Genomic DNA, 27141 nt, shown 5'->3' on the forward strand with positions numbered 1-27141 from the left:
TCAAGTATTATGACTTGGTTATTCATTTTTGATTTACCACAAAATAAGAAATCGGTTTGTCAAATACCTCCTGGTGTTTTTTTCCTTAATTGTTTTAGTTGTTTCCCAATTGTTAAGAAAAGTACTCGGAATTTTTTACCTTTGACCACCCAAAGAACCAAATAATTTAATTTTTGTACCGAAAAAAAAATATTCAAGTTCAAAATCAAAGAATATTTTCTACTTGAAAAAATATCTTCAGAAACAAGAAAAAACACCACTATAAAATCAATACATTCATCGCCTCCACTCAGAATCTAATATGATAATATTATGTGGGTCTGTACCTATATCCGTTGAAAAAATAACTAAAAGCAGTAAAAACCATTAAATAAATGGATTTTCTTTCCCTTTTCAGAGGTACCTAATAAGAAGAGGTACTTATTAACTATTCATACTATGATAATATTATACGATATTGTATAATATATATATTACTATATTATAAATTATAATACAATACATGTATGTAGGTTTATCAAATTATATTAATTAATTTGTTTCAAAAACAAATGGTATTTTATATTCTTTCACATTAAAATAATGTCTCATTATACGAGTAATAGGTACGTATCACATATTATTTGTATAATATAAGTATACTGTGTACGTGTCAGATAATTCTCGTTTTGCCCATCTATGCTCACATATGTCCATGTGACAAAACACATGTGCGGTACAATAATATTAGCTTTAGCGTCGACGTTGTACCGAATCACTAGATATACGTTTAACAATATGTCATTTTTATAATATCTAGACTATTCTGCTCGCTAAGCATTTTTAATTACAATTGTTTTGACTATAATCATATGTTTGCAGTTAATTATTTAGTGCACTCAGATACTGCAGGATGTCCAGAAAAGTCTAGACACTATACTACATACTTTAATATACAACTAAACACAATATGTTATTTTATTTTATTTTGACTGCTCGTTCATACTATTCCTGAACACTCTTCCTACTTACGTTGGGTTGTCGATTATCATTTGACAAGAGATTAGGAAAATTTCCATTTACTGTTTTTTTTTTTTGTGGTAGTAACGAAGGCCGAAGTTATTTTTTTTATTGAAAAGTAAACTCATTTAATTACTATTATATTTGTGCAATGACTAATGAGTAAAGTAGGTAATTTCATTGGGTTATAAAAGTAACATACTAGGTACTGGTAATAGGGTACTACCGTTTGGAAAATAAAATATAACAAATAGGTATTAGCAACACGCGTATTAAAGAATTGATATTCTCTACTAACTAAAACAATACTGCGATCGTTAAGCAATTTGACGCAGATACCGTAATTGATTGTATTGTTACTGCTCTGAACTTATCTATAGTGTTCGGTGAATAATTATACATTCAGTACCTGCAGTGGCGCATTTAAGAATTTGACTTGGAGATATGGATTTATCCATATGACTATTTATCCAAATAGCTATACCGTGGACTAGTTTTTTTCCAGCATCATAGAATACCCTTTATATAATATGAATAAGTATTTCACTGGAATGCCAAAAATGATATAAAAAAAAGGTCAAGGGTAGGTCCAGGGCCCATCCCCAAATTAAGGCTCTATTTAGTTCTATGCCTTTGACAAATGTTTCACCTATATTATTATTTATTATATTGCATAATGTTATAATAATAAGCCAAACGACTAAATGTATTTCACTTAATATTTTTCTGGTGCTGAAGTAAATAATACTAGGTATCCAAAAGGTATATTATGAAATTTGAGAAATTTTAGGCGCCGATGGTATATAGAGTTATTTGATTGCGTAATGTTATACCGGCGGTATCGCATTACGAAAGTGAAAATTTGAACTTTGTTCAATATACCCATACTAATATGATGCAGATAATATATATATATATCGATATTATATTTTACTGAATATAGTAAGGAGGCCGGTGCAAGCCCGATCCGTATCCTCTTCCTCCATATCCATAATAATATATATTATATGTTATATGTACTCGACTTCCGAATGTATACCTATGCCGTATACATGCCGAACACAAATAAATAAGTGAAAAAATCCAACCCAAACGTACGATATAAGAATGTACAAGAAATGATACATTTTTAACACGGACGTGCGAGGCACAGACGACATAAAAAGGAATATTATATGAGTCGCTTTGAAACTGTCTTTTGAATATCGAATGCCGACTGCAGCATTTGACTTGCGCTTCCACTTGAAAGGCCATCGCTTAAATTATTTATTCCGTCGAAAAATAAGAAAAGAGGACAAGTCGAGACGGGGTCTTTTTCCACGGCAATAATAAGTAACGATAAACTATGTATTATTAATAAGCTTATGGCGCAACTTCACTGCATTCGCGTATTATAGAAACAAAACAACAAACACTGACAAACAATCTTATACTTTATATTATTATATGTATTAAACAGGTCGATTTTACAGACATACTAATTGCATATTGCCATATTGGTCCACTTTGGTGTAGTATTTAATATTTATCTATATTGCGTACTTTATTATTTAAAAAAGTTGTTTCATCTTCATAACATGAACCATCTATTTTATCGCTCGTATAGCAATCGTCAATACCTAGTACTACAACTTTACTTACTATTTATACAAACCGCTGTTTTTATTTTATTTGAAATTCATGTACGTAGGTAAAACCCTGCTATTTTATGCAAATTGTTGATTTTATTATTTTGTTTTGAAGTTTTTCAATCGTTTGAGGGCACCTCATATTTTGAATTTCATACATTACTCGAAGACTAGGAATATTTGTCTGAAAATTGTACCAAACAAACATCAAATATTGAATCAATCGTCCGTAGTTATTATTTAAATTATAATATCATGTAAAGTTTATTAAAGGTAAATCAGCCCACAGTCAAATATATACCCTTTAAAGTTTTGAAATTCTACTAGCAGCTCATTAAAACTTTAAATTCGTGTAAATAATAGTTTAATCAATAGGTCAATATTTAACATTTTTACATAAATATTTAATTTTAGTACTTTTAAATTTTACTAATTTTAGTATTTTTCATTTTTTACGGGTAGCCTAACATATTCCCAAACCACTTAATGTGGACAACTGAAGTTGAATATAATGTACTTAGTACTTACTAATATACTACTAATATATATTTATACTCCTTGATTCCACTGTAAAACAAATATTTTCGATTTACTTCGTTATTTGGTGTAAATCTGTTGTCTAGATTTTTTAACACAATAGATCGTTGCGGTGATTGAGTGTCACTGTGTCGGGGTGAATATTAAGTATTCTGGCATGAGCAATGAATGAATATTGGTTTTACGATGTATAGTTGTTTTTTGCATATGTGTTTGCCTGACGTCGCCTTTAAAGAAATATTATTTACACTCTAAATACGACTATACTTATATTATAATATCACAATGGATAAATTTGATAATTAATTACGAGAAATACATGAAAGAGGAAGATACCATTGTGGCCATTAGTAAAGGCTCTGAGCTATATATACATTTTTACTTTTTATTTTAAGTGAAAAAAAGAATTAAGTATACATACATAATTATATTATTTTTGTTGAAGCGTCTTTTGGCCAATTTAGTTTTATCCTTCTAGTGGGATTTTCTGGTATTGTTTGGGAGGCCATTTAGGAGATAAAAGGATTTGTAGTTTTATTGTGAAACGTATTGTTATATTGATGGGCTAGTTATATGAGTGTGGAGATATGACGTAGGTCGTTGTATAAATTAAGGTTAGAGACATACTATGGGCATAAAGTAATTAGTCATAATCATAAACTATTCGCCTGAAATTCTTCCAGTGGGCGAATGTTGGACGGTTTTGCTTGACCCCAGATTTGGATGCCATACGACTAAATGTGATAACTATAATAGGTTTATAGATGAACATTTTACTATTGATACAGGGTCTTCCACGTACAGTGTAAATTATTCTGGGAGGTAGCAAATTCGATCAGGTTATTATTAGTATTTCGGGAGGTCAAAATTGAAAAATGCATAATATTTTTCAAAATAATCTGGAAAAAAATGTATTATAAAACGTATAAATATTTTCTAGACATGATATTTTCAAAAATTGTTTTCACAGTTTGAAATTATTAATTTCTCTTGGTTTATATTTTCAATAAATGTTATGAAAAGTGTGTGTTATATTCATTCCATAACCCTATTCTGCACAGTACGTATGTATATCATAATTAAGTAGATATCCCAATTAATTTTTTTGTTACAAATTGATTATTTCAATATTATATATTAAAATATTAAATTAATTAAATATTACACTATAGGTGTGTCAGTGGACAAAAATGAGGCGGGGCGAAAGGTATCTAGTCAATCATATTGTCATAAAATTGTTATTTTTTTTATGATTAATTAAATATGCAATGTGCAGTTTAACTGGCTCATTGTTATTAGTCATTACGTGCTTGTTGGCACTATCGTCTTTGACTATAGGTTTGCCGACCTATGTTACCACAATACCACCTGGTCGACCTCTTAAAGGCATATTATTATTATAATATATACAATATAATGATATAATAAAAATTAAAATAATAAGATTATAATATTATAATATTTATTACTTTTAAAGATGATCTTAAACATTTTATATTGATAGTAGATCACTAGTTTATTATATTCAATCATAATAACTAATTTATTTTGCATGACCAATGACAACTATATATTTATAAGTAATAAGTATACAAAAAAATATTCGATTTCCGTTTCCCGAAACAAAATAACTATGCATTTTTAAGAATCATTTATTTTTACACTTCAATATTACAGTCTTAAATTTAAACAATCTAATAGTCTTGGCTGTATTCGTTGATTAGTCTGACAGTACATCTTGTATTCTTGTTTTTATTGTGCATAAGAGTAATTAATCGTAATTACTTAAGTGCTGCAGCATCTAGAAACATCAAACTCAATCTATGAGGTATATATGTATTCCAAATTTCATGAAGATTGGTTCAGTTGTTTTGGAGGAGATAGCAATTGCACCGGACTGGGGGATAGAAGGATTACCTATCGGCTATCTCTCCTACCAATTATTACAGTTTTAATCATACAATTTGATAAATAATATTATTTTTAAGAATTTAAGACGACTTATGTGTGTTATCTATTGTGCACATTATAAATTAATACTATGCAAATTGTATGAGTTTCCAAGTAAATGAATTATTAGTTGTAATTAAAATAATATTGAAATAAATACGTATTTTTATGGTACCTAACTATTCTAAAAATAAATGAATGTTTTTTTTTTGGACTATTCAACCTACTTATTCATGCTAACAGTTTATAAAAGAAGATATGAAATTGTATTAAAAAATAATTTAAAAAATGTATTTATCTTTGGTAAATACCAAGTATGTATATTGTATATATAAATATAAAATACTATATAATATGTAACTGAACAAAAAAATAATATTGGTCGATGTTTAAAAAAATGAAGTTGGTATTTTTATGTTGGTTTAACTGTGCATTTAAATAATTTTAAATGATTTTTAAAAAATTGACCTTATAAAAACAAAGTAAAACTCTATCTATAATAAAACAAGTAGGTATTTCTCATTTTTATTTCAACTACTTTTTATTGATTCCTTATTTTGGTATCCATTATTAATGATGATTCTTTATGATAATTTAAAAAAAAAACATGAGTAACAACGACATATTATAACACAAATGTAAAAGGTCTATAAGCTGCATGTTACAACTTGTACAAGACAAAATATACATTTACTAATAAACAATAGATATAATTTAATTGTATGTAACTACTAACTGCTATTATCCTATAACTACAGAGTACATTTCTGTGATATTTAAGTATTAAGTCTTCACTCATATGATTGAAGCTAACCACCAGCAATCTAACACGTTGAGTTACTTTTTAAAAATAAATAATAATACAGTTTTCGAAATAATTTTTTGTCTTATAATTTGAAGTAATTACAAAATTACACTTACGAAAATATTTACTATTTTGGCCTTACGCCGTTTTCTTTTTTAAACTACACTAAAACATTTTACAACATATTTTAATGTCATTGAAATATTTTGAAGCTACGAATATTTTCAATAATTGTATAGGCACTTTTTGAGATAATGATGAGTGATTACTGATTAAGTACCTTCTGATTACTGCATCATCCTGTACCGGTTGTATACCTAACTAACAACTGTTATTTATACATTTGTGTATAAGCACTATTATATTGTTAAATTATTTCGTACTATTGTGTGGCCCAACTATGAAATATGAATGGTTATGATGAGAATCGCACGGAAGAGAATACCTATCTGAATACATAAATAATATGTATTATAGTGTCGGCGACAACATGGACAATGGATCGCAACGATATTATAATTTATAATATATATTTAGGTATAATAGGTACTATTAGTTTTATACACCTCTACATAATGACGAGGAGTACTTACGGCAGTAATGAGGAAAAAATATTACAGACGATACGTACCTACTCGTGCGTATACCATAATACCTAATATATATTATAATATATAGGATGTGATATACATATATTGAACTAATGGACGACTGCGTTTGTGTTCGTAACCGTTTGATAATATTTTGAAATTAAATTGTTCTGAATAATTGATATAAATATATAATACATGTACCTATTGACATTATGTTTCAAATCTGATTCTTGAACAATACTCTAAGCGACGTGTAGGACTTATACCTAGTGCGATACACCAGGCAAAATTGAAATTGTTTTTTAAATTCAGAATTATCCCACCCCCCGCCCCAAAGAAAAAAAGAAAAAAATGAAGCCTGGATGATACACCACTAGTTAGTATAAATGTATAATTTATGATATTATTAATAATATGAAATACGAACATAGAATATTAATACGAAATAATAAAATCCAGCCCTCCAGGCATCTTTCCCACTTATTTTTCTTTGCATATTCTGGTTAGGTACGTATAGTACTTATGTTATTAATATTTAGGTAATTATGTACTTTTATTGTAGATTAAACACATAAATCTATTTTCCGGAAACCAAGTTTTATATTATCGTATTATGGGTGGCGATGTGATGCCATATTTCTATTGAGTGGGCTAGGTATAGTGTATGTGTTAAATCTATAACATGCTTTTATAGTTATACATTTTTTATTATCCACCTATCTAACTATTAGATTTACCGGATTTTCAAGATTCTACATAAATAAGTATTAGGTTTGGCAATAATATTATATTACCTACTATCACATGCTACTATTACTTATTACTATTACTAATACTTTATAGAGCCCCATTTGATAGAACTGTACCAGTTTTGAATATAGCATCCTGTTGTTCCAGTAAAGTGATTTCATAGTTCGGGATAGCCAATCATCCCAGAATCAAACTTCAATAATTTATATATAGTCTTTTACTAAACATTTCTAGTACAAAAGAACCATACTATATTGATAAATTATAAAATGATCAAGTTGATTAATGATTAGGTATTTGATTGACTGGCAAATTCTTTTTAAAAATTATTTTCCTGGCTTGGTGACGACCATATTGTGAATGAACAATATCCTGTTCATTATTATCAATTTTTTATTCTACAATTTTTGAAATCACTTATCGCTTCCTTATTATTGATAATATGGTCAGTTACTCATTCCGATTTTTAACGTTGAGTTAGTTTTTGCCCTAGAAAAGTACGTGGTAGAGTGCTGACTATTGTGAGAGCCAAGTAGTAATAAGTAGTTCCGAAAAAATAGTGTATTATAGGCACCTAACTAGTTAACGGAGGAGGACGATGTAACTATGTAAGATTTTTTCTATACAAATTAAAGACTATACAAAAAACGCTTGTCCCCGTTTAAGTAAAATAAAATATGGCTACCCACCTATCCTATACTTAGCTATATTAGTTTCACTGTTTCAGTGTTTCAGTGAATAAAGTTTGGCGGGGTTCGACATTTTGCATATGTACTATACTTAATAAACCTAGTAAGTCTCATCCTAATGCCGTACGCCCTTACAATCAATATGATATGTTCCAGTATTTGATGATTTAGAAAATAATTATTCGGAACGTAAACATTCAGATATTTTTTTTCTGAATTATATAGGATCTGAAACTGTGTTTATTGACTAGACAACGGATGCCTACATTTTTAAATTAAGTAGTTGGAAATTATTATTTAATTGAAAAATATTTCGCAGAAGTTATTTATTTTCGTTGCCGCAGCCCGTAGGTATAAGTTATAACCCAATAGTTTATATAATTATATACATACTAACGAAATATTTTCCATGATAATAAGATTCTGTAAATATTATATTGTTCAGTGGGTATTACAGTTCCATCAATATAAATTAAACATAATATACGTATTTAATTTCCAACTGAATATTTTCCATGAAATTAGGTTTTCTGAGTGCATTTTTTCCGACATGATATATTTCAAACGGATTATATTCCGAAGGAATATGATCCAATAAAAATACAATAATTCCAACAGGCAACAATATATTCGAAGAGATGTTTTTAGCAAATATACGGCTAACAAATAACAGTTCCAATTTTTTAAATTTTATGCGGATAGTTATGTTATTTTAATAACATTATTTTTATAACAATATTTGTGTACTGTAATAATAATAATATCATTATTCATTACACAATTGCGATCTGGGTATTAGTTCGAATTTTGAAAATATTTATCAAATTTAAAATTGTTTTATATAATTTAACTTTTATAGCTAAAGATTGAAAATTTAAAATAATGTTCCACGTAAATAGGTTGTACATTTATACTGTATTCTCAGTGAACTGTGTATTTTTAAATTTTAAATTACGATATTGTGTTTTTTAATAACTTATTAACTATTAATGTATTTAACTATTTTAATTATAATTAATATAATAAAATATAATATTATAATTTATAATGAAAATGATGTTATCGGCTGATCAATGTTTTCACATTTTGATAACTGCAAAAAAGGGGCTAAATGTAGGTAATATTATATACGGACACAAAAAATTTTTTCCTGCGAAGATCCATTCGTTGAAAAAGAGTGACAGTGATTCGCAAAATGGTGCGACCGCTTACCGGCGACGGACGACCACTGATTACGGCACTCACTGATAAGATCGATAACAGCTCGGTGGTGGAAAATACTTTGTTATTATTATGGTTCGCTGTGATTTCGTTTGATGTCTTCTTTTTAAAATATAATATTGTTCACTCCTCTCGTTCAAGTTTGAATTACTTTTATTTCTCTTTCACTAACCATTTACTTGGATTTTGGACTTCTATCGGATTCTTTTCGCTTATCGTGGTTGTCACTTTCCAATTGTCAGACGCACGCGCATATTGATCGATATCGAACGTCCAAACCGTTGTTACAATATCGTTGGACATTATCATCTTCGTCGTTGTCCCGTGGCCCTCCGAATCGCCGCCGAATGACGGCTGCCACACCAGTGGTGGCTGATGTTCGTCGATGGACCCGATAGAAAACGTCCGACGGCCATTATAACTGTCAGATTTCCAGGGCGCCGGTGCGGGTGACCGACGATACACGATTGCAGTCTTCACGACGTCTTAGCTAATTATATTTTGTGTTGTCTGTAGTTAATAGATAGTCGGAAAAGGAATACCTACGTGAGTAATATTACTTAGGTACTACACATCCCTTGTTTATCTCAATATTATCATCCTGTAGGTACCCCAATACTGCTGACTACTGACGGTTAATCATATTGCGACCTATTCGTTAGACGTTTCTTAAGGATGGAACCCATAGATCTCTTTTGATTTGATCAATGACACTTTATAGTCATGGCTTAATAGTACATATAACATTTAATACCTATGTAACTATAATTTTATATTATGTTTACTTAAAATTTGGGATTAGGGTGATCATTTTTATACTGTTCACTTAATTTTAATTATTTTTTGGTTAATTTTTGTACCAATAAGTTTAAAATAAAAAGTTGTACTGTATTTTAACAAAAATCACTCCCAACATTTTACAACATACGGTGCTTAACAAATACTTAAGTATACTCATAAACCTAGACACTAATTATAATATTCATTAGGTACCTAACCATTCATTTTAGTATTGGTTAATGGAAGCACATAGGTATTATTAAAATCACACGTTTAACCAAAAACTCTTCAATTTTTGTAGGTAGGTACAGAATTAAATTAGATATTTGTATTGAATACCTATCTAATTAAATCATTTTTTTTCTTGTTTCAAACTTAATTTTCATAAGATTATTATTTACTAGTTATTCATAACATTTAGGTTGACTTCTTACTAATATGTTTTTATACTTATACAGTTATACCTAGATACTCTTCTAAAAGCCATCTCTACTAAAATATAGTTGTATAATATACCTAGTAAAATAATCTTACTTTTAAAACTGAGCATAGTTAGATATAATACTAGACAAATATATTATATATAATATCAAAGTACCAAAAATGTACAGTTTACTATCATTAGAAATTAAACATAGTAACTCTTTCAAAATTCTTAAAAGATATTTCACTCTGGCTACTACAATAAGAAAGAAATATAGATAAACAAATAACAAATTTATAGGGTTATTGCACTGTCTAATGCACTAATTAGATGATGACTTTGGTAATTATTGATAATTTTAGTTTTATGGCAGCTCTATATTGTATTATTTAATTTAAACATTTTTTACATAATTTTACATTATACCAACATAAATATTGAAAAAATATGTATTCAATTGTATTCACTATTTAATGAATTTGTATTTCAATTTGAGAACTCATGGGCCCCCACACAAACATGTTCGGTAGAGTCCATACCTTCTTGAAAAGTAAATTTTGTATAAATAAATAAATAAAAAAAATATATACCCTAATTAGTGTGACAAACCTATCATCTATGTTTTAACACTAGTAAGTGTTATTCTTATAAACTATAATTAATCTTGTTGTTAAACATATAGGTACTTAGGTTATCTATTAGATCCATCTCATGTCTTATGGCATAAAAAAGTTAATTTCTGTTATGTTTGTTATGTCTCAGTACCCACTCTCAATTTTAATAATATCATTACATAATAATAGGTATGATATAAAATGCATTACATCCAAAAATCCATCTCAGCCTTAATTGCTCTTTAATTTGTTACTTAAAAACCCATTAAATTTGTTTTTCATAGTAGTTGACTCTGATTAATTACTCACTTGTTTCTTTCAATAGTCCATGAACACAACGTGAACATAACGGCCAATCGGTCGCAATGACAAAGAAATTTGAGTTCAATTGGCAGATCCCAGTTCCTGATGTGTTGCTACAAGGTTGTTTGTTCGACCGCTGGTCTGAAGAAAAAGACAATGTGGACATCGAAAACGGCTGTTTATTTAAGGTTGATGAATATGGATTTTTCATCTATTGGAAAAGCGAAAATCGAGTAAGTAATTTTTTAATGAATACTGAATAGTATTAATATTTTTTAATATTTTTCTTAAATTCTTTAAATTACTATACCATAAGGTACCAACCTATTTTCCTCAATTTTTTTTTTTTATCAGGTACAATGATTTAAAATACCTTGAATATTTATCTAATTGTAATATTATTTTTGTTATGTTATCATTAATAATTAGATATATTTATAATTGTAATTTCGTTTTTTTAAATATATTTCTCTATTTTTAGGATGGGGACGTCATTGAGTTATGTCAGGTCAGTGACATACGCTCTGGAGGATTACCTAAGGTAAGTAGTTATTTTTAAATAAAAATTGTTGACTTTAAAATATAACATTATGAGACCACAATTTTTTCACTTTTTTCACCTAGTTTTGAACTGTTTCTTAAAAGGACTCCTTCATACTCTTGTTTGTTTTCTCCATCTAACAAATTTGAAGCACAGCAAACCCAACTTTCTGTTGTTAGTCTTAAAATATAAATTGATCTAATATCAAACTTGAAGGTAAGAACATTATCTATGTTTGTATGTTGTTCAATATTTCAATTTTTAAGTAAGAAATGAGTGTAAAATTGTACATTATAAAAATGCTTATACTAAGTTAAAAATTAGAATATAAAAAAAAAAAAACATTAATAGATAATATTGTAATTTTCTTATCTACAAGTTTTCCATTTGGTTAATTCATTTTTATATTAAATCAAGTTGCACTATATTGGTTCTGCTGAATGAAAAATGTTTGTGCTGTAATTTTATAAGACTGAGATACTGTGTGTGAGGAAATGTAGAAACCCACACTTAGTGTAAAATACTTATATTGTTTTTAGGATACCCGACAACAGCAGCAGTTGATAAATAAACATGGCGATACCTTGGAAGAGAAATCCCTAACTATATGCAGCAACACGGATTACATCAACATAAATTATCAGCACGTTATTTGTCCAGATGCTGCTACAGCTAAAGTAAACAATTCTGAATAATTACATCATTTAACACTATTTAATTTATAAATTGATGTATTAATATTAAACAACCCAACAAATGATACAAAATTATTTTAATGATAATATTACCTAGTACCTTACTACGCGCTTTAGAAATTATAAGTTAACATAATGCAAAACTATTGTGTGTTAAAAACATAGAGAGCTGGTTTATATTAGTTGACCAAATCCTCACAAATTGTTTGAAAACAAATGTGTGTCAATCAATATCTTGGACTTTTGTTGGGTACCCTATATTATGCTCTTTATTAGAAATGTTTAACAAAATATTATGTTAGAGTTTTTTCTCCTATATATTTATATCAATAAATATTAACTGAGAAATTATATTATAATTTTTTACCAATTAATATTAACTTGATAGGCTTCTTATTTGCATAAAGCAATAGATTTTAATTTAATCGATTGGTGCATAATTCACCTTACAAAAATAATTTTAACGGGATACAAGATACCTTTTTAAGTTTGGCATGTTTCATTTTCATGAATGCGTTTTACAACGACCCAAATTTGAGTAACAGTTATAACTTATTAATTCCACAGGGAATTAATAAATAAATCACATTTTTATTCCATTTTTATTTACCAAATTTAATATTATAATACTGAAGTCGAATAAACTATAATAATATGTTATTAAATATCTACTACATAGTACAAATAATTAGTTCATACTGCATTTGAAATCAATTTGTTGTTAATTATCTTAGGTATTATGTTATTCTTCTTATGTATGAAAAATGTCTAAACCCATACTAAAAAGTTAATCTATTGGTTTATGATTTATATGTATATATTCATAATTTAGAAATCAAGATTTATGACCATGAAATTTTTATTTTTAAGTTTAAAAAAAAAATGAAAATTATTACTTTAAACACAAATCAATCTAAAAAAATGTTGATGGTACAGCGGCGGCAAGTAAAATAAGCAACAACTGTTGATTTATAAATTAATTCTTTTTATTAATAAATATAAAAAAAGTATACTATTTAAATTTATAATAATTTAATAACTAAAAATACAATTTGATGTAGTGTCAGTAGTATTATTCTTTGATTGCTAACACATTGTTAATTAACTTATTTATAAAATAATAAGTTATTTTAATAGCTTAAAATTTTATTGTTCATAACAATGTTAAGTATAAAAATTTGTATTTAAAATATTCTTCTATAATTGTACTAATTATTATGTTTATTTTATTTCAATAAAGCAATGGCAAGAAGGTCTTCGTAAGATTACGCATAACAACAAAATGAACAATGTTTGTGTACGAACCAATCTTATGAAACAGTGAGTTTATAATACTTTATATTGTATAGAACAGTGTTCCAACCTTTTCATTACCACGAACCACTTGGACAATATTTTATATGTCGTAGACCATGTCAATTTTACGAAAACTAGGAAGAACTTTTTTTTTTGCTCATTAACAAATATAATACGGTTCCTCAATAAGTTGTAATGTTTTTCACCATTTAAAAAAAAAAAATGAAGAAAAAATCTGCTGGTTGGAAAACACTGGTATAGAATGTACATTATTAATATGAAATAAACTTATTCTGTGTGAACATTAATATGTTATAGTTGGATGCGATTGGGTATGTTGGTGGATCCAAAAGGTAAAGTTCCTGTAAAAGTAATCGCTAGAACATTTGCTTCAGGCAAAACTGAAAAAATGGTGTACCAGTGTCTGGCTGATCTCAACTTGCCTAGTGGAAAAGTATAGTAGATTAAATAATAATAAAATAAAACCATTATTTTAATGATAATTTTAATATCATTTTAGAATGATACTATTGAGCCATCAGATTTCACATTTGATAAATTCTATGAACTTTATCACAAAATATGCCCCAGAAATGATATTGAAGAACTTTTCCAGTCAATGTAAGTAATTAATTACTTATAAAACTATTTTTGCAGTGTCAATATAAAAAAAAATTGTTATGTTTTCCCTTGATGACTTTTTTTTCTTTGATATTTTAATATAAAATTGTGCAACATTTTTAAATGATACAGAGCATAATCTCAAAAACTACAAGGAACTCAAACATAAATTTGACTTTTGTATTTTATAATGGATTCAATATATTGCATATTATGTGATTATATATTAATAGTTAAGAATCTGAAATTAGGTACTTGAGGGATTTTTATCAAACAAATTTTTTTACTGAATAAATTAAAAGTTATAAAATACAATTGAATTTAAATTTTAAATATTGTCATTTATCTATTTTTTAATACTAATATAATATTTTACTTTTTAGCACTCAAGGAAAAGCTGAAAATATCAGTTTGGATCAGTTTATCACATTCTTAAATGAAAAACAGCGCGATCCTCGTTTAAACGAAATTTTATACCCTTTATATGATGAAAAGAGGGCAATTGAAATTGTCAACGACTATGAACCATCTGAAGAGGTGAAGAACGAAAGTAAGCATGTTATAATCAACCATTTTGGATAATGTTTAAACACCAGCAAACCATAATATAATAATATATATATTACAAAACTGTAATAGATCTAAAAATATAAGTATAATTTATTTGGGAATCTCTTCAATGGTGTATTACTTACAAAACATTTAACATTTTTCAATCAGAGATTATTTAGAATGTAATTTATTTGGATCAAACTTTAAAATTAAAGTGAAGTCTGGGTTCATATTTTTATAAAAATACATGATAACATTTAATTGGATTGCATTATATTTTTTTATTATTAAAAGCAAACAAAGCAATATCAATTAACTTTTCCAAAAAATCATAAAAATATATAAATAACAAAAAAAAAATTTGGTGACATTCATCACCAATATAATATGTTTATTTCCAGGTAAATCTTATGATTTTATGTTTAATATCTTATTTTATGACATTGATTAAGTAATTTAAAAACATACAAATAATGAACTGTCATCATTCACATTTTTTTGAAATTCTTCATGGTCAATATATTTTTTTCTTCGTGTTCTACTCATTTTTTCCATTACCTTTAGTACTACACCATTCTGATTGGGAAACATAATTGGTTGATTATTTAATACTTCTTTTGCACTCTCTGCTGTCATGAACGTCACAAATCCGGGAACAATTTCTTTAGTAGGTTCCAGGTTTTTCTCTGTGGTTATAATTCGTGCATTCACTACTGGACCCCACTTGCTAAAAAATTGTTTCAACTCATCAGAAGTCACATTAACTGGAATATCGCCTACAAACAACTGATGACTAGTTGGAAGAAATTTGTTATCGCTGTACTGGAATGATTTCTTCTTCTCTTTGACAACTAACCATATTCCATTTTTATCTGGGTATGTTATCGGGCGATTTTGTAGTACTGCCTGGGTGGACTCTGATGTAGCATATGTTACAAAACCATAATTCACATTTCTTGTCATGATTCTCAAGCTGTAGAGTTGACCATATTGTTCAAAAAACTGACTCAGGTCCTGAGGATTTGTATTGGCTGGTATACCAGACACAAATAACTGATTACTTCTAGGTGGATATAACATTTTATCATATTGACACACAGAAGGCATTTTTCTATTATATGTTTGATTTCTTAATTTTTTTGTGCATGTTATTACCTCGTCATTGCCGATATTGAGCTGTGCCCTGTGATCTAAATAAAAAAGTGTGTCATTTTTTATTATATATTCATTTTTATTATTACGATCCAGAACAATTGTCTGTGAAAATCTTCTCTGGTCACTATTGTTTTTAGTCAGGTCACCAACAACAACTATTACTATATAGTTATAGAGGTGTTGTGTGTTTATTGAAAATATATTGGTGTTACATCCTTTGTAGCCCAGTTGAACCACACAATCATGTATATCTTTTTGTCCAACCATAAATTGAGTTTCTGTGGTCACTTTGTGGTGCACAAATATTGAATTTTTTTCATAATATTTACTTAAGTTATGTGGACTTTTACTGAGTGTTGTGTAATATTTACGTACAAAATTATTGCCAAATGTTTTGAGATCTAAATCAGCATCCATATTCTGATTCGAAATGCTACATAATACTATGTTATTCATAAATTATAAGTTTTAAACATCATAAACTATAGAATTAATGATGGATGTTTGTATAGTTACATTCAATATAATTTAAATTAATACATAATATTTTATTCAGGCCAGCATAAAAGTAATAATATTAATTTTTTTAGAGCAATTATCAAAAGAAGGTCTCATTAGATATTTAATGTCGGATGAAAATGCACCAGTGTTTTTGGATCGATTAGAATTCTACATGGATATGGATCAACCTTTAGCTCATTATTATATTAACTCATCTCATAACACATATTTATCTGGACGACAATTTGGTGGCAAGTCTAGTGTTGAAATGTATCGTCAGACACTTTTAGCTGGATGCAGGTGAGCCTATTTCTATAAAATTGAAGTTTTTATTTGAGTTTTATTTTTAATACCTACCTTGGAAATCCATAGATGTGTTGAACTCGATTGTTGGGATGGTAAAGGTGAAGAAGAAGAACCGATTATTACCCACGGGAAAGCCATGTGTACAGATATTTTATTTAAGGTATGACTATTATTTTTAACAATGTGATGTTAGGTATATTTTCCAAAGTGAGCAGATAATGCTTAAAGCATTTTTAACCATTAGAACTGGAATTAGAACTTAATATGTCTTAATTGTAATATGTATAATGATTAAAATAAGTATACTAAAAAAATTCCAAAAATGTGTGATGATCTTTGTTACTTTTGTCTAAATTATGTTAACAGCTCATTATAATATTTTATACTATATTTTATGTATTTTCTAGTTAAAATATACTGAATAATTGTTTTACTTTCTTGTTTTTTCAGACTTAAATTATTTTTGTTTTCTTTTAAGAATAATTTGAGTTCTATGTATACATAAAAGTTAAATCAATGGCGATAAGCATGCTTTGGACATCATCTTATATAATATTTATAATTACTTAATTTTAGATGATTAAGAGTATTTTGTTTGATTACATTTAGGATGTCATTTATGCTATTCGAGACACGGCATTTGTAACATCTGACTATCCAATTATTTTATCGTTTGAGAATCATTGTTGCAAAAGTCAACAATACAAACTTGCTAAATATTGTGATGAAATTCTTGGAGATTTATTAATGAGAGAATGCTTGCCTGATTTTCCAGTGAGTCAATAATTGTTGTTTTAATGCTTATCAATATTGTATTAATAATATTATTTTATTTTTAAGTGTGATCCTGGAGTGCCATTACCTCCCCCATCGTTACTTAAAAGGAAAATCATGATTAAGAATAAACGATTGAAGACAGAAGTTGAAAAAAGCGAATTAGAGCTGTTTAGAAAAGGTCAGTTTGTCATTGAAGATGAAGAAAAAGAAGATGCAACTGCAGTGACTTCAAATCCACCTGAAGAAAAAAAGGTAATACAGAACTTCAAAATGATTGAGTATTATGTACTTTTATTACCTACCTATTATTATTATTATAATTATTATTACATATTACTTGTCTTTGATGATCATCATATGGCATATTTCTTCCTTAACAAAATATTACTGGACTTATAAAATTCTTAACTTATCTTTAAGTAGGCTTAAATTTTTCTTGTATGTCATTCATAAGATCTTTTAAGGCCAATGTTCAGGCCGACAGTATGTTTGAGAATTATCTCTTCTTAAAGTTGCCTGTCTTATATTAGGGTTGCACCATTTGTCTTAATATTATATTAAGACTTCATATGTCACCAAAGACTTTAGATTGTTTAACTATGTGGGTTCTGATAGCAGTGTTTAATTCAGTGTTAATTTAATGCAGAATTAACACTTTCCACCAGTTTATATGTTCTTGATACTGCTTAATTTTTTAAATTAAAGATAAACACATACACCTATTTCTCTTTTCTAAATAATAAATGTAATATAACATATAAGTAAATGTGCACATTGCATACTTTACCACTACCAATAATTATTTTTAATTTTCATATTATATTACATTATTTTTAATTACAATTTTTCAAACACAAGGTTGAAGTACCTGATGTAGGGACAGGTACTGAAGGCGCCGAGGCTCCACCTCCAATTCAATATACTGGTTCAACTACAAACGTACATCCGTGGTTATCTTCAATGGTTAATTATGCTCAGCCTATCAAGTTCCAGGGTTTTGATGTAGCTGAAAGTAATAATCAAAGTTTGATAAATAATGTAGTATTTTTGTATAAAAACTATCATATTCACATAGTAACATTTTTTTTATTTTTATAGAAAAGAATATTCATCATAACATGAGTTCCTTTGCTGAAAACACTGGGCTTGGGTATTTGAAATCTCAAGCAATTGAATTTGTAAACTACAATAAAAGACAGATGAGCCGTATATATCCAAAAGGAACCCGTGCTGATTCTTCAAACTATATGCCACAAGTAAAATTACTAATTTTGATCATAATAACTTATTAAAAAAAATATGTTTTTCAACTTTTAACAAATTTTTATCATTTTAATATTAAAATGTTTAGGTTTTTTGGAACGCTGGTTGTCAAATGGTATCATTAAATTTTCAAACTGCTGACTTGCCCATGCAGCTTAATCAGGGAAAATTTGAATACAATGGTAACTGTGGATACTTATTGAAACCAGATTTCATGCGCAGAGCAGATCGAAGCTTTGACCCATTTGCAGAATCCCCTGTGGATGGGGTGATTGCTGCCCAGTGTTCAGTTCAAGTGATTGCTGGCCAATTTTTGTCTGACAAGAAGGTTGGTACTTACGTTGAAGTTGATATGTATGGCCTACCTACAGATACTATACGTAAAGAATTCCGTACCCGGATGGTACCCAGCAATGGTTTGAATCCAGTGTACAATGAAGAACCATTTTTATTTAGAAAGGTAATTTGATTTTTTTTATCATATAGTATGTATATAGATTTTACATTTTTAAATGTAATTTATGTGTAAAATGTCTGATCATCAAGTGTAAATATATTTTAATTTCTTTAATTTTTATATTATTATACTTTAGGTAGTATTACCAGATTTAGCAGTTTTGAGGATTGGTGTGTATGAAGAAAATGGAAAACTATTGGGACAAAGAATTTTGCCTTTGGATGGTCTACAAGCTGGCTATAGGCATATATCATTAAGATCAGAAGCCAATTTCCCAATGGCTCTTCCTATGTTATTTTGTAACATTGAATTGAAAATTTATGTTCCTGATGGTTTTGAAGGTGAGTTAAATAATGTTGAATTTTTAACCTTGAATACCCAACCGATAGCCGAATAATATATATATAAAAAAAAAGAAAGTAATAAGTAGGTACCGGTATATTATAAGTATATAGTATAAACTATTGAGTGGGTTACATATAATTCTGAGCAATTAGTTTGTCTTCAAGCGCCTATAAGTATTTACAACCTAATAATTGTCTTATCATATTTTTCACGGATTTGTTTCTACGAAGGGAAGAACAGCGCTCAAACGAGTAGATAGTTTAATTATGAAAAAAAAATTGTGCGCAAAAAGCGACCACAACACAGCCAAGAATTAGATATTGAACGTGAACACCAATAATAATTTTATTGGTCTTTAGTACTTTGAAAACCTGTTCCGCGATACCGTTGGCCGGTGGGGATTGCGATGATATAATTTAGCGAAGCCGTTTAGAAACTGTACACCCATGTCCATTACACTTCACAACCACCAGTCACCACCAATCTTTCACCAATAATTATTATTACGGCAACATAGGTATATTATAATAATTATTAAATGAATTATTATAAATATTACACGTAACTTTCCCGCCGCCGCGCATGTCATAGTATACCTACGCTAAAATGATAATCAACACCAAGAAGTTCTTGTAAGTGCTGCTGTTGAATTCGTAGCAACAGTTGGCCACGTTTTCGCGGAAGCACGTAATAATTGTCGCGTTGAAATTACAATAAACCTACAAAAATAAAGGCGCTCTTATACTGTCAAGTGTCAGACGGATTAACCGGTAGGAAATTTTTACAAATTTTAAAATCTAAAACTCTTTCTTGTTTGCCGAGGATAAGTTATTATATAGTAGATTTACGAATATTCGGTGTGAAGTTTTTTCCTTTTTAACTAACGAAGGCGTTGTATAATTCGATGCACCGCCGTTAAGACTGTAATATGAATTTAAAAACAAAAAACATCTCGTTTTCGATTTTTGGTTGACGCCTTGGGGTTTTTCCAGCAAACCAGAGAGGTATACCTAGACGTTTTGAAACAGCGTTTCACTTCATTCCTCTTTACACATACAATTCGGATGATCGTCTAATACATTTACGATGTTAATTTTCGAATTGATAATTATTTGACGGTGATGAAAAAATTCCGGTTCTCGAATTTTTCGAGTATCGGAGTTTCACAAATTTGTTTTCATTGTTATAGCCTTTATATCAACGATCTTTAACAACAGCCATTTGTTGCACAATATATAGTACGGTGCTATAGTAGGTAATTAAATAATAATTTATTTTGACTATATTTAATCAGATCAATTTTAGATGGCACAATTTTGATTTGACCCCTTAATACCTATTTTTTAATAATTTTTATTTTTAGTCCATCAACTTTTTTGATTCATTACATTTAAATTCATACATTTTAGGCTTAAAGTTTATTCTGGATAAATTATTATCTAATAATATACAAATATTTTAACTTTGTTTTTGACTACAACAGTTTAAACCTTAAACTTTAAAATGATAAATTTTTCAAATTTTTACATAATACCCACCATGTACAAATATAATAGTATTTTTTAAGTATTTTTGAGGGTATCAATTTTTCTTTAGCACAATTGGATAATGAATATATTATGTATTATTCATATTGATTTATAATTTGAGTATAACATTTTGTCTTCTATTTTTTATTTAAAAATAGCTTTAATTGTCAAAGTTATTAATTGTACAATAAATACTGATATTATGTTTAATGTTGAATCCATGTATATTAGTTAATAGAAATCACTAAACGTTTTATTGTAATTGTAGATTTCATGGCTGCTTTATCTGATCCAAGAGCATTTTTGTCAGCACAAGAAAAGCGTGCGCAACAGATGAAGGCAATGGGTATTGAAGAAACCGATATTAACACCAAAGATATTTTAGCTGGTAATGCAGGAGAAGGCGAGAAGACTGGTAAAAAGGGGAGTAAAAACAAAAAGTCTGATGAACCAAAGAAAGGTAATTTTTAAAACTTAACATTTTTTTTTTCTTATTTTGCTCCTTTGTTCCATATTCTACCCTCCAGACTATATGGAGTCGGCCCCCTTCATAGAGTTTTGTTCCCCATCTCTTCTTGAGTATTCCTCTCCCTCTCTTTCCTTCTACATTCATTTCTATAGTCACTCTCACTGACTCTATTTGTCATCACTTCTACCTTTTTTTTTCTTTCATATGGTGTGGTCTTTGGTGAAAACATACCTAACTTTTAAAAATATTTAACTAAATAAATAACAAATACCGATTATACTAACTAATAACTGAAACAATATAAATTAATTATATCGAGTCCTAAACCATAAACTATAAAATTAAATTAAATTTTAAAAAAGTACATAGAATGACTGCGGTAACATGTCATTTTGAGTGTGACTGAAAGTTGTAACACATAAAATGATATATACAGAAATTAGCCCACTTTCAAAATTTGTACCTCCAGGTTGTGTAGCCAATCTTGTGTCTCACTACTGCCTTTATAAAGCTCTTCTATTCTTCCTTTATTATTTGTGCGTGGACATGTTTTGACAATGTGTTTGGTGGTTTAATCCTGCCCACATTCACAGAGTGAGGTATCTGACATTTTCTATTTATATAAGAGAAACTTACATTTTCCCGGTTCTATCCTAAGATACGGTTTAAAGCAGACCACATTGCACGAGGACCTCCTTGGGAGATAAAAACTCCTACCTCATAACATGATTGAACTATTTCAATCTATATTTAAATTTTAAATAATATACTCGAATAATACTATTTTGTTATAGAGGAAGAACTGAAATTCGAAAACATAAACCTCGAGTACCTAAGAAATGACAAAGGATTTCAAAAAGCAAGACGAAAGCAAGAAAAAGAATTAGAGACATTACGCAAACGACAAGCTAAGGAAAAGGCTGCTATACAAAAACACCAATGTACATCAGTGGAAAAAGCTGTTAAAGGCAAAGAGTGAGTGACAAATTGTAACATTAAATGAGATGAGTTTTTTTTATTTTTTAACATAATATTATATTTTAGCAAAACTGAAGTGATCAATGATGGTGGTGTAAAAAAATTGGTAACTGAACAAATGACTCAGTGGTCTGAAATGGTTGAACGTCATAGACGAGAGAAATGGGCATTGCAAAAACAACAAGCTACTGAACAGCAGGATGCCCTTATAAAACTTATGGAGAATCTCCAAGCTGCACAAATGAAACAGTTAGAAGTTCGTCATGAAAAGTATGATTCGACTTCACACAATGGTACTAAACAGACATTGCAATTAAACTTGTTGGACATATTGTTTACAGAGATTTGAAAGAGATGAACACCAGACAGGCAAAGATATCTGTGGAAGTGATGAAAGAAGTGATGAATGATAAGGCATTGAAAACTAAAGGTGACAAAGACAGGCGATTAAGAGAAAAAAAACAAAACAACACTAAAAAATTCATGGACGAGAGGAAATATGCTCAGGTAAAAACATTGACTTGATTTTTCACATAAGTACAAAGCAAATTAAAAATGGCACCTTTGTGGTTTTATTATTAATATTATGCTAAAAATCTATTGTTGCAGATTAAACAAGCTAAAGACAAAGATAAGTTGCAGGCGAAACACGAGAAGCAAAAGCAAGAGTTGATTAAAGAAATAAACAATGTATGTTATAATATTACCCGGTTTAAACTCGACTTATTGTTGTTGTCTTTTCATATAATCTTAGATATTCGATCTGTACATTTTAGCTTTTGGAGATGTACAAGAACGAGGAGATCGAGTACGAGCTGAGCAACAAGACTGAGTTTTTCGTATGATGCCGCAACAACAACGTAATGAATAATGACTTGCGTGTCGTTGCTACGGCTATCGTGCATGCCCATTTTACTATGATTTATAATAGATTAAATTATTTATACATTTTTCACATAGTAACTTAAATAATTATAATATATTAACTATATTATTGTCTAGTATAAATAAACATTGCAGTAGACCCAGTGTAATGTACAATATTTTGAAAAGGTCAACCTAGTCAATCCTTTCTGACCGTCGTTCTGTGACCTAGAATAATAACAATTTTCCAATGGACATTTCTATGTGTCAATAAAAAAATATTGTTTTAGTTATAAATCATGAATTCTATAATTATTATTATTATTATTATATATATATATATATTCTGTGGTTGAAACTATAACTTTTATGTATGTGTTTTTCCTTTTATTTTATTTTTTTTTTGATTTTTGTTCCGTACATAATTTTTAAGTCATTGATTGTATTTTATTTTCCTAATTTGATGTTTACTTATTTGTTGGCTAGTGTTTTAATATTATACTATATTATAAAATAATGAATATAAACTTTGTTTTAAATAGAACCCTATACTCCTAAATGGCTATTACAATATTCAGCTTTTATGATTAGGAACTGTTAAGTTTCGACTTATTGGATTCATGTACAAATGGTTCTAAAACAAAAGCAAACAATAGGTCTGCTTGAAAATCCGTTATAAAAAAAATTGAAAACCGGAATCGAAACCGAAACCGAAATAATTTGATTAGGTTTCAAGCACTGGATTTAACGATGGCATCGTCCTAGTAACTGATGAGTGACGGTGCCGCGGCCAGTGGTACGGGATCTAGCCGTCAGGATCAGGGGTACCGCAGCTGCACTGCTGTAGTCAAGCTTACCAGTTCAACCGAGGTTACCGCTGTAGCCAAGCTTACCACTTTAACCGAGGGTACCGTTGTAGCTAGAAACCAGCAGCTGCTTGCCGGTTAAACTAAGGTTAGCGGGTGAAAGTCCGGGGTTGGCGGCATTTCGACGAACAAAGGTTTGAAACTCAGGAGAACTTTTCGGCGGTCTCTAAGTTTATCCATTCAAGCTCCGACGTTCGATTGGAGTGATCCATTCCAATCACGTAGGAACCATTCTTTATTATTTAGGTACTTTTACTGGACACAAAAACGTTCAGCAAGAATTATGAACACGAATTACACGAAGACTTACCTATAATAATTGGTACATACATAGGTAGGTACCGCTTTAATACTTTCTGATATTTCAATCTTGTTAGTGAAAAGTGTTCCGTACCCTGGAACCGGCTTTATGTTTCCTAGAAAACGAAGAATGAGTGTTTTTATAAAAATTAATGTAAAGGTACCAAATTGTAGTTGTGTAGGTACGTTTGTGCTCAACGTTATAAGTATGAACAATAAAAAATGTCTTTGTTTGACGCAATATTTATGCTCCTAAGAAGTTTGCTGCTATTCATTTTCATAAACGACTTTGTCGTCCTACAATTCGCTTACCCTCTCTGTCAATATTGCTGTAATTTGCAGTAACTCAAAGTTCGTCTGGCGTCTTATCACATGCAGTAAAATATGAGTGTAAGTAAGTCATATTAATTACATGGTACATTATACTAAATTTAGTGTTGTACTATGTACCTAAACAGTTACTTAGTGTTCGACCTCTGCATTCAGAGCCCACTAGTTATAAGAACCCCTTAAAAACAGAAACCATTTTTTTTTTTAATTTGCTTACTTTATTTACGGTTTAACGGAACAAAAGTCAACTATGAATACTTAGAACAATAAATTGTATATTATAAAGATTATATACTCAGAAAATAGAAATATAAAAAAATCAAATTTATACAAAAATATTTGCTTAATCGTTTCATATTAAATAGGTAGGGACCTGAACAAAATTAGATCACACAACCAACAGAAAAAAAATATATTAACTGAGACACTAATATACGATATTACTAATATACATATTATATTTTAAAATAAGAAATACGGCAAATTAGAAAATTTAGTTTTATAAAGATGATGTCATTTTAGAATCAATTAAAAAATAATAAAGCATTTTAATAATTATTAATTTTAAAACTATTTTGTTAATAATAATTAATATATTTTTTAAATATACCTACATTAAGTATATACAAATAACTTAAATGTAGAGCTTATTAAACTTGGAACTACCTACTGAACAAATGTTCACCAAATTTTTCACATATATTCTCCGAGACTCTGTGAGTATTCTTTGCTTTGTTTTCAGCCTCTATAGATTGTCATAGGGTGAATCATAAATGAATAAATCATAATCTATTTCGTTTCGGCTCACAAAAATCGAATAATTTATTTGTTTATACAAAGGTTCGTCATTGGCTTCAGAAATTTAATAATAATAAAATTGGTATGGACTACTCAACCCCCCCCCCCCCTATGTGGCCATGTGTCGCTAATTGTTATGGATTTTTAAATTAAAGAATAATATTGAATTAATTGTTTATTATTCAAACGTTCAACGAAAGGTCATGTCCCGTAAGTTTGTGTATGTAACTAATAAAATAAATTATCTATTTATCTATAGGTACTTAACTGAAACCAACTGATTTCAAGTCGTCTTAAATTGTAATATCTCGTTAATAGTTAATGTTTAAAATATATAAATCAGTGTACTGTTGTTGTAGCATACTAACATACTAATACTATCGTTCTTAATGATTTTTACCAATTTTTAATACACACCCCCCTCCTACTCACTAGTATCGGCCTAGTTACTATAACGTCGTGGAAGCCTATATGAATGCTCCCTTACTCTGCGTGCATGACGTGATGATTGAAAAATAGAGTAGTTTAATAATATTGATAATATGATGCATCTGACATGTGAACGTATGTGTGTGTATGTGCAATAAATTATAAGTAAGTTTGAATTTTTACAACTATTGCAGGTTTATACATATACCTATAAAAATTATTTACCTATTACACTCTTGCAGTCAGCTGATGTCAAATATTAGTTTAGACAATACATCGGAAGTATACATTATATACATATGGCTATAGTCTACAATACTACAATGTACACAATATAGTACATATTATATATATATATATATTATATTATATTGTGTAATACCTACCTATTTAACTGATGACATAATAATGTATAGCGTAAAAACCTAAAAATATTGGGTTATTTGCAGTTTGCTCAACAGTTGATAATACGTACATCGGATCGACCGTTATTAATGACGAACTCGGAAGTACTACGTCATGTAGTAGTTACCTACTATAGTTCGTGTAATTAATAAATGATATCAGAAAACTTTTATACCTAGATTATGTTACATTCTTGTCTGTGGCTTAAAATAAATACACCAGTCAATTTAGAGATATTTTCTCTAGTTTTTCTATTGGGGAGGGGGGTACGAAACTAAATACACTAAGTAAAGGCACACTAAAATCATGTTATGTACCTTCTATTAACCTATTAAATTATTATGCCAAAATAATAGATTATACTTCTACTT

General features: G+C 28.8%; 1 protein-coding gene across 4 annotated transcripts in view; it reads left to right on the plus strand.

Annotated features, from left to right (window-relative positions):
• The window catches only part of LOC111026783 (1-phosphatidylinositol 4,5-bisphosphate phosphodiesterase), a 53328-nt gene extending 29385 nt beyond the window's left edge, over window positions 1–23943 (plus strand). Inside the window, exons 1-22 of one of the 4 annotated variants that reach the window (XM_022304918.1) lie at window positions 9235–9718; window positions 11316–11526; window positions 11775–11834; window positions 12374–12511; window positions 13770–13849; window positions 14144–14279; window positions 14346–14446; window positions 14830–14996; window positions 16744–16954; window positions 17027–17120; window positions 17570–17734; window positions 17801–17989; window positions 18596–18749; window positions 18836–18993; window positions 19089–19460; window positions 19594–19798; window positions 21600–21791; window positions 22595–22775; window positions 22845–23048; window positions 23120–23285; window positions 23388–23468; window positions 23533–23943. In XM_022304918.1, the coding sequence (XP_022160610.1) occupies window positions 11356–11526; window positions 11775–11834; window positions 12374–12511; window positions 13770–13849; window positions 14144–14279; window positions 14346–14446; window positions 14830–14996; window positions 16744–16954; window positions 17027–17120; window positions 17570–17734; window positions 17801–17989; window positions 18596–18749; window positions 18836–18993; window positions 19089–19460; window positions 19594–19798; window positions 21600–21791; window positions 22595–22775; window positions 22845–23048; window positions 23120–23285; window positions 23388–23468; window positions 23533–23610 (3303 nt within the window). In that variant the 5' untranslated portion in view covers window positions 9235–9718; window positions 11316–11355 and the 3' untranslated portion in view covers window positions 23611–23943. Of the gene's footprint in view, window positions 1–9234; window positions 9719–11315; window positions 11527–11774; window positions 11835–11923; window positions 12051–12373; window positions 12512–13769; window positions 13850–14143; window positions 14280–14345; window positions 14447–14829; window positions 14997–16743; window positions 16955–17026; window positions 17121–17569; window positions 17735–17800; window positions 17990–18595; window positions 18750–18835; window positions 18994–19088; window positions 19461–19593; window positions 19799–21599; window positions 21792–22594; window positions 22776–22844; window positions 23049–23119; window positions 23286–23387; window positions 23469–23532 lie in introns of those variants that run through there. The other 3 variants (XM_022304920.1, XM_022304919.1, XM_022304921.1) reach the window with 3 other exon arrangements.
• Window positions 23944–27141: the final 3198 nt, after the last annotated feature.

This window comes from Myzus persicae, unplaced genomic scaffold, assembly GCF_001856785.1.
Source record: "Myzus persicae strain clone G006 unplaced genomic scaffold, MPER_G0061.0, whole genome shotgun sequence".
NCBI classification, from domain to species: domain Eukaryota; kingdom Metazoa; phylum Arthropoda; class Insecta; order Hemiptera; family Aphididae; genus Myzus; species Myzus persicae.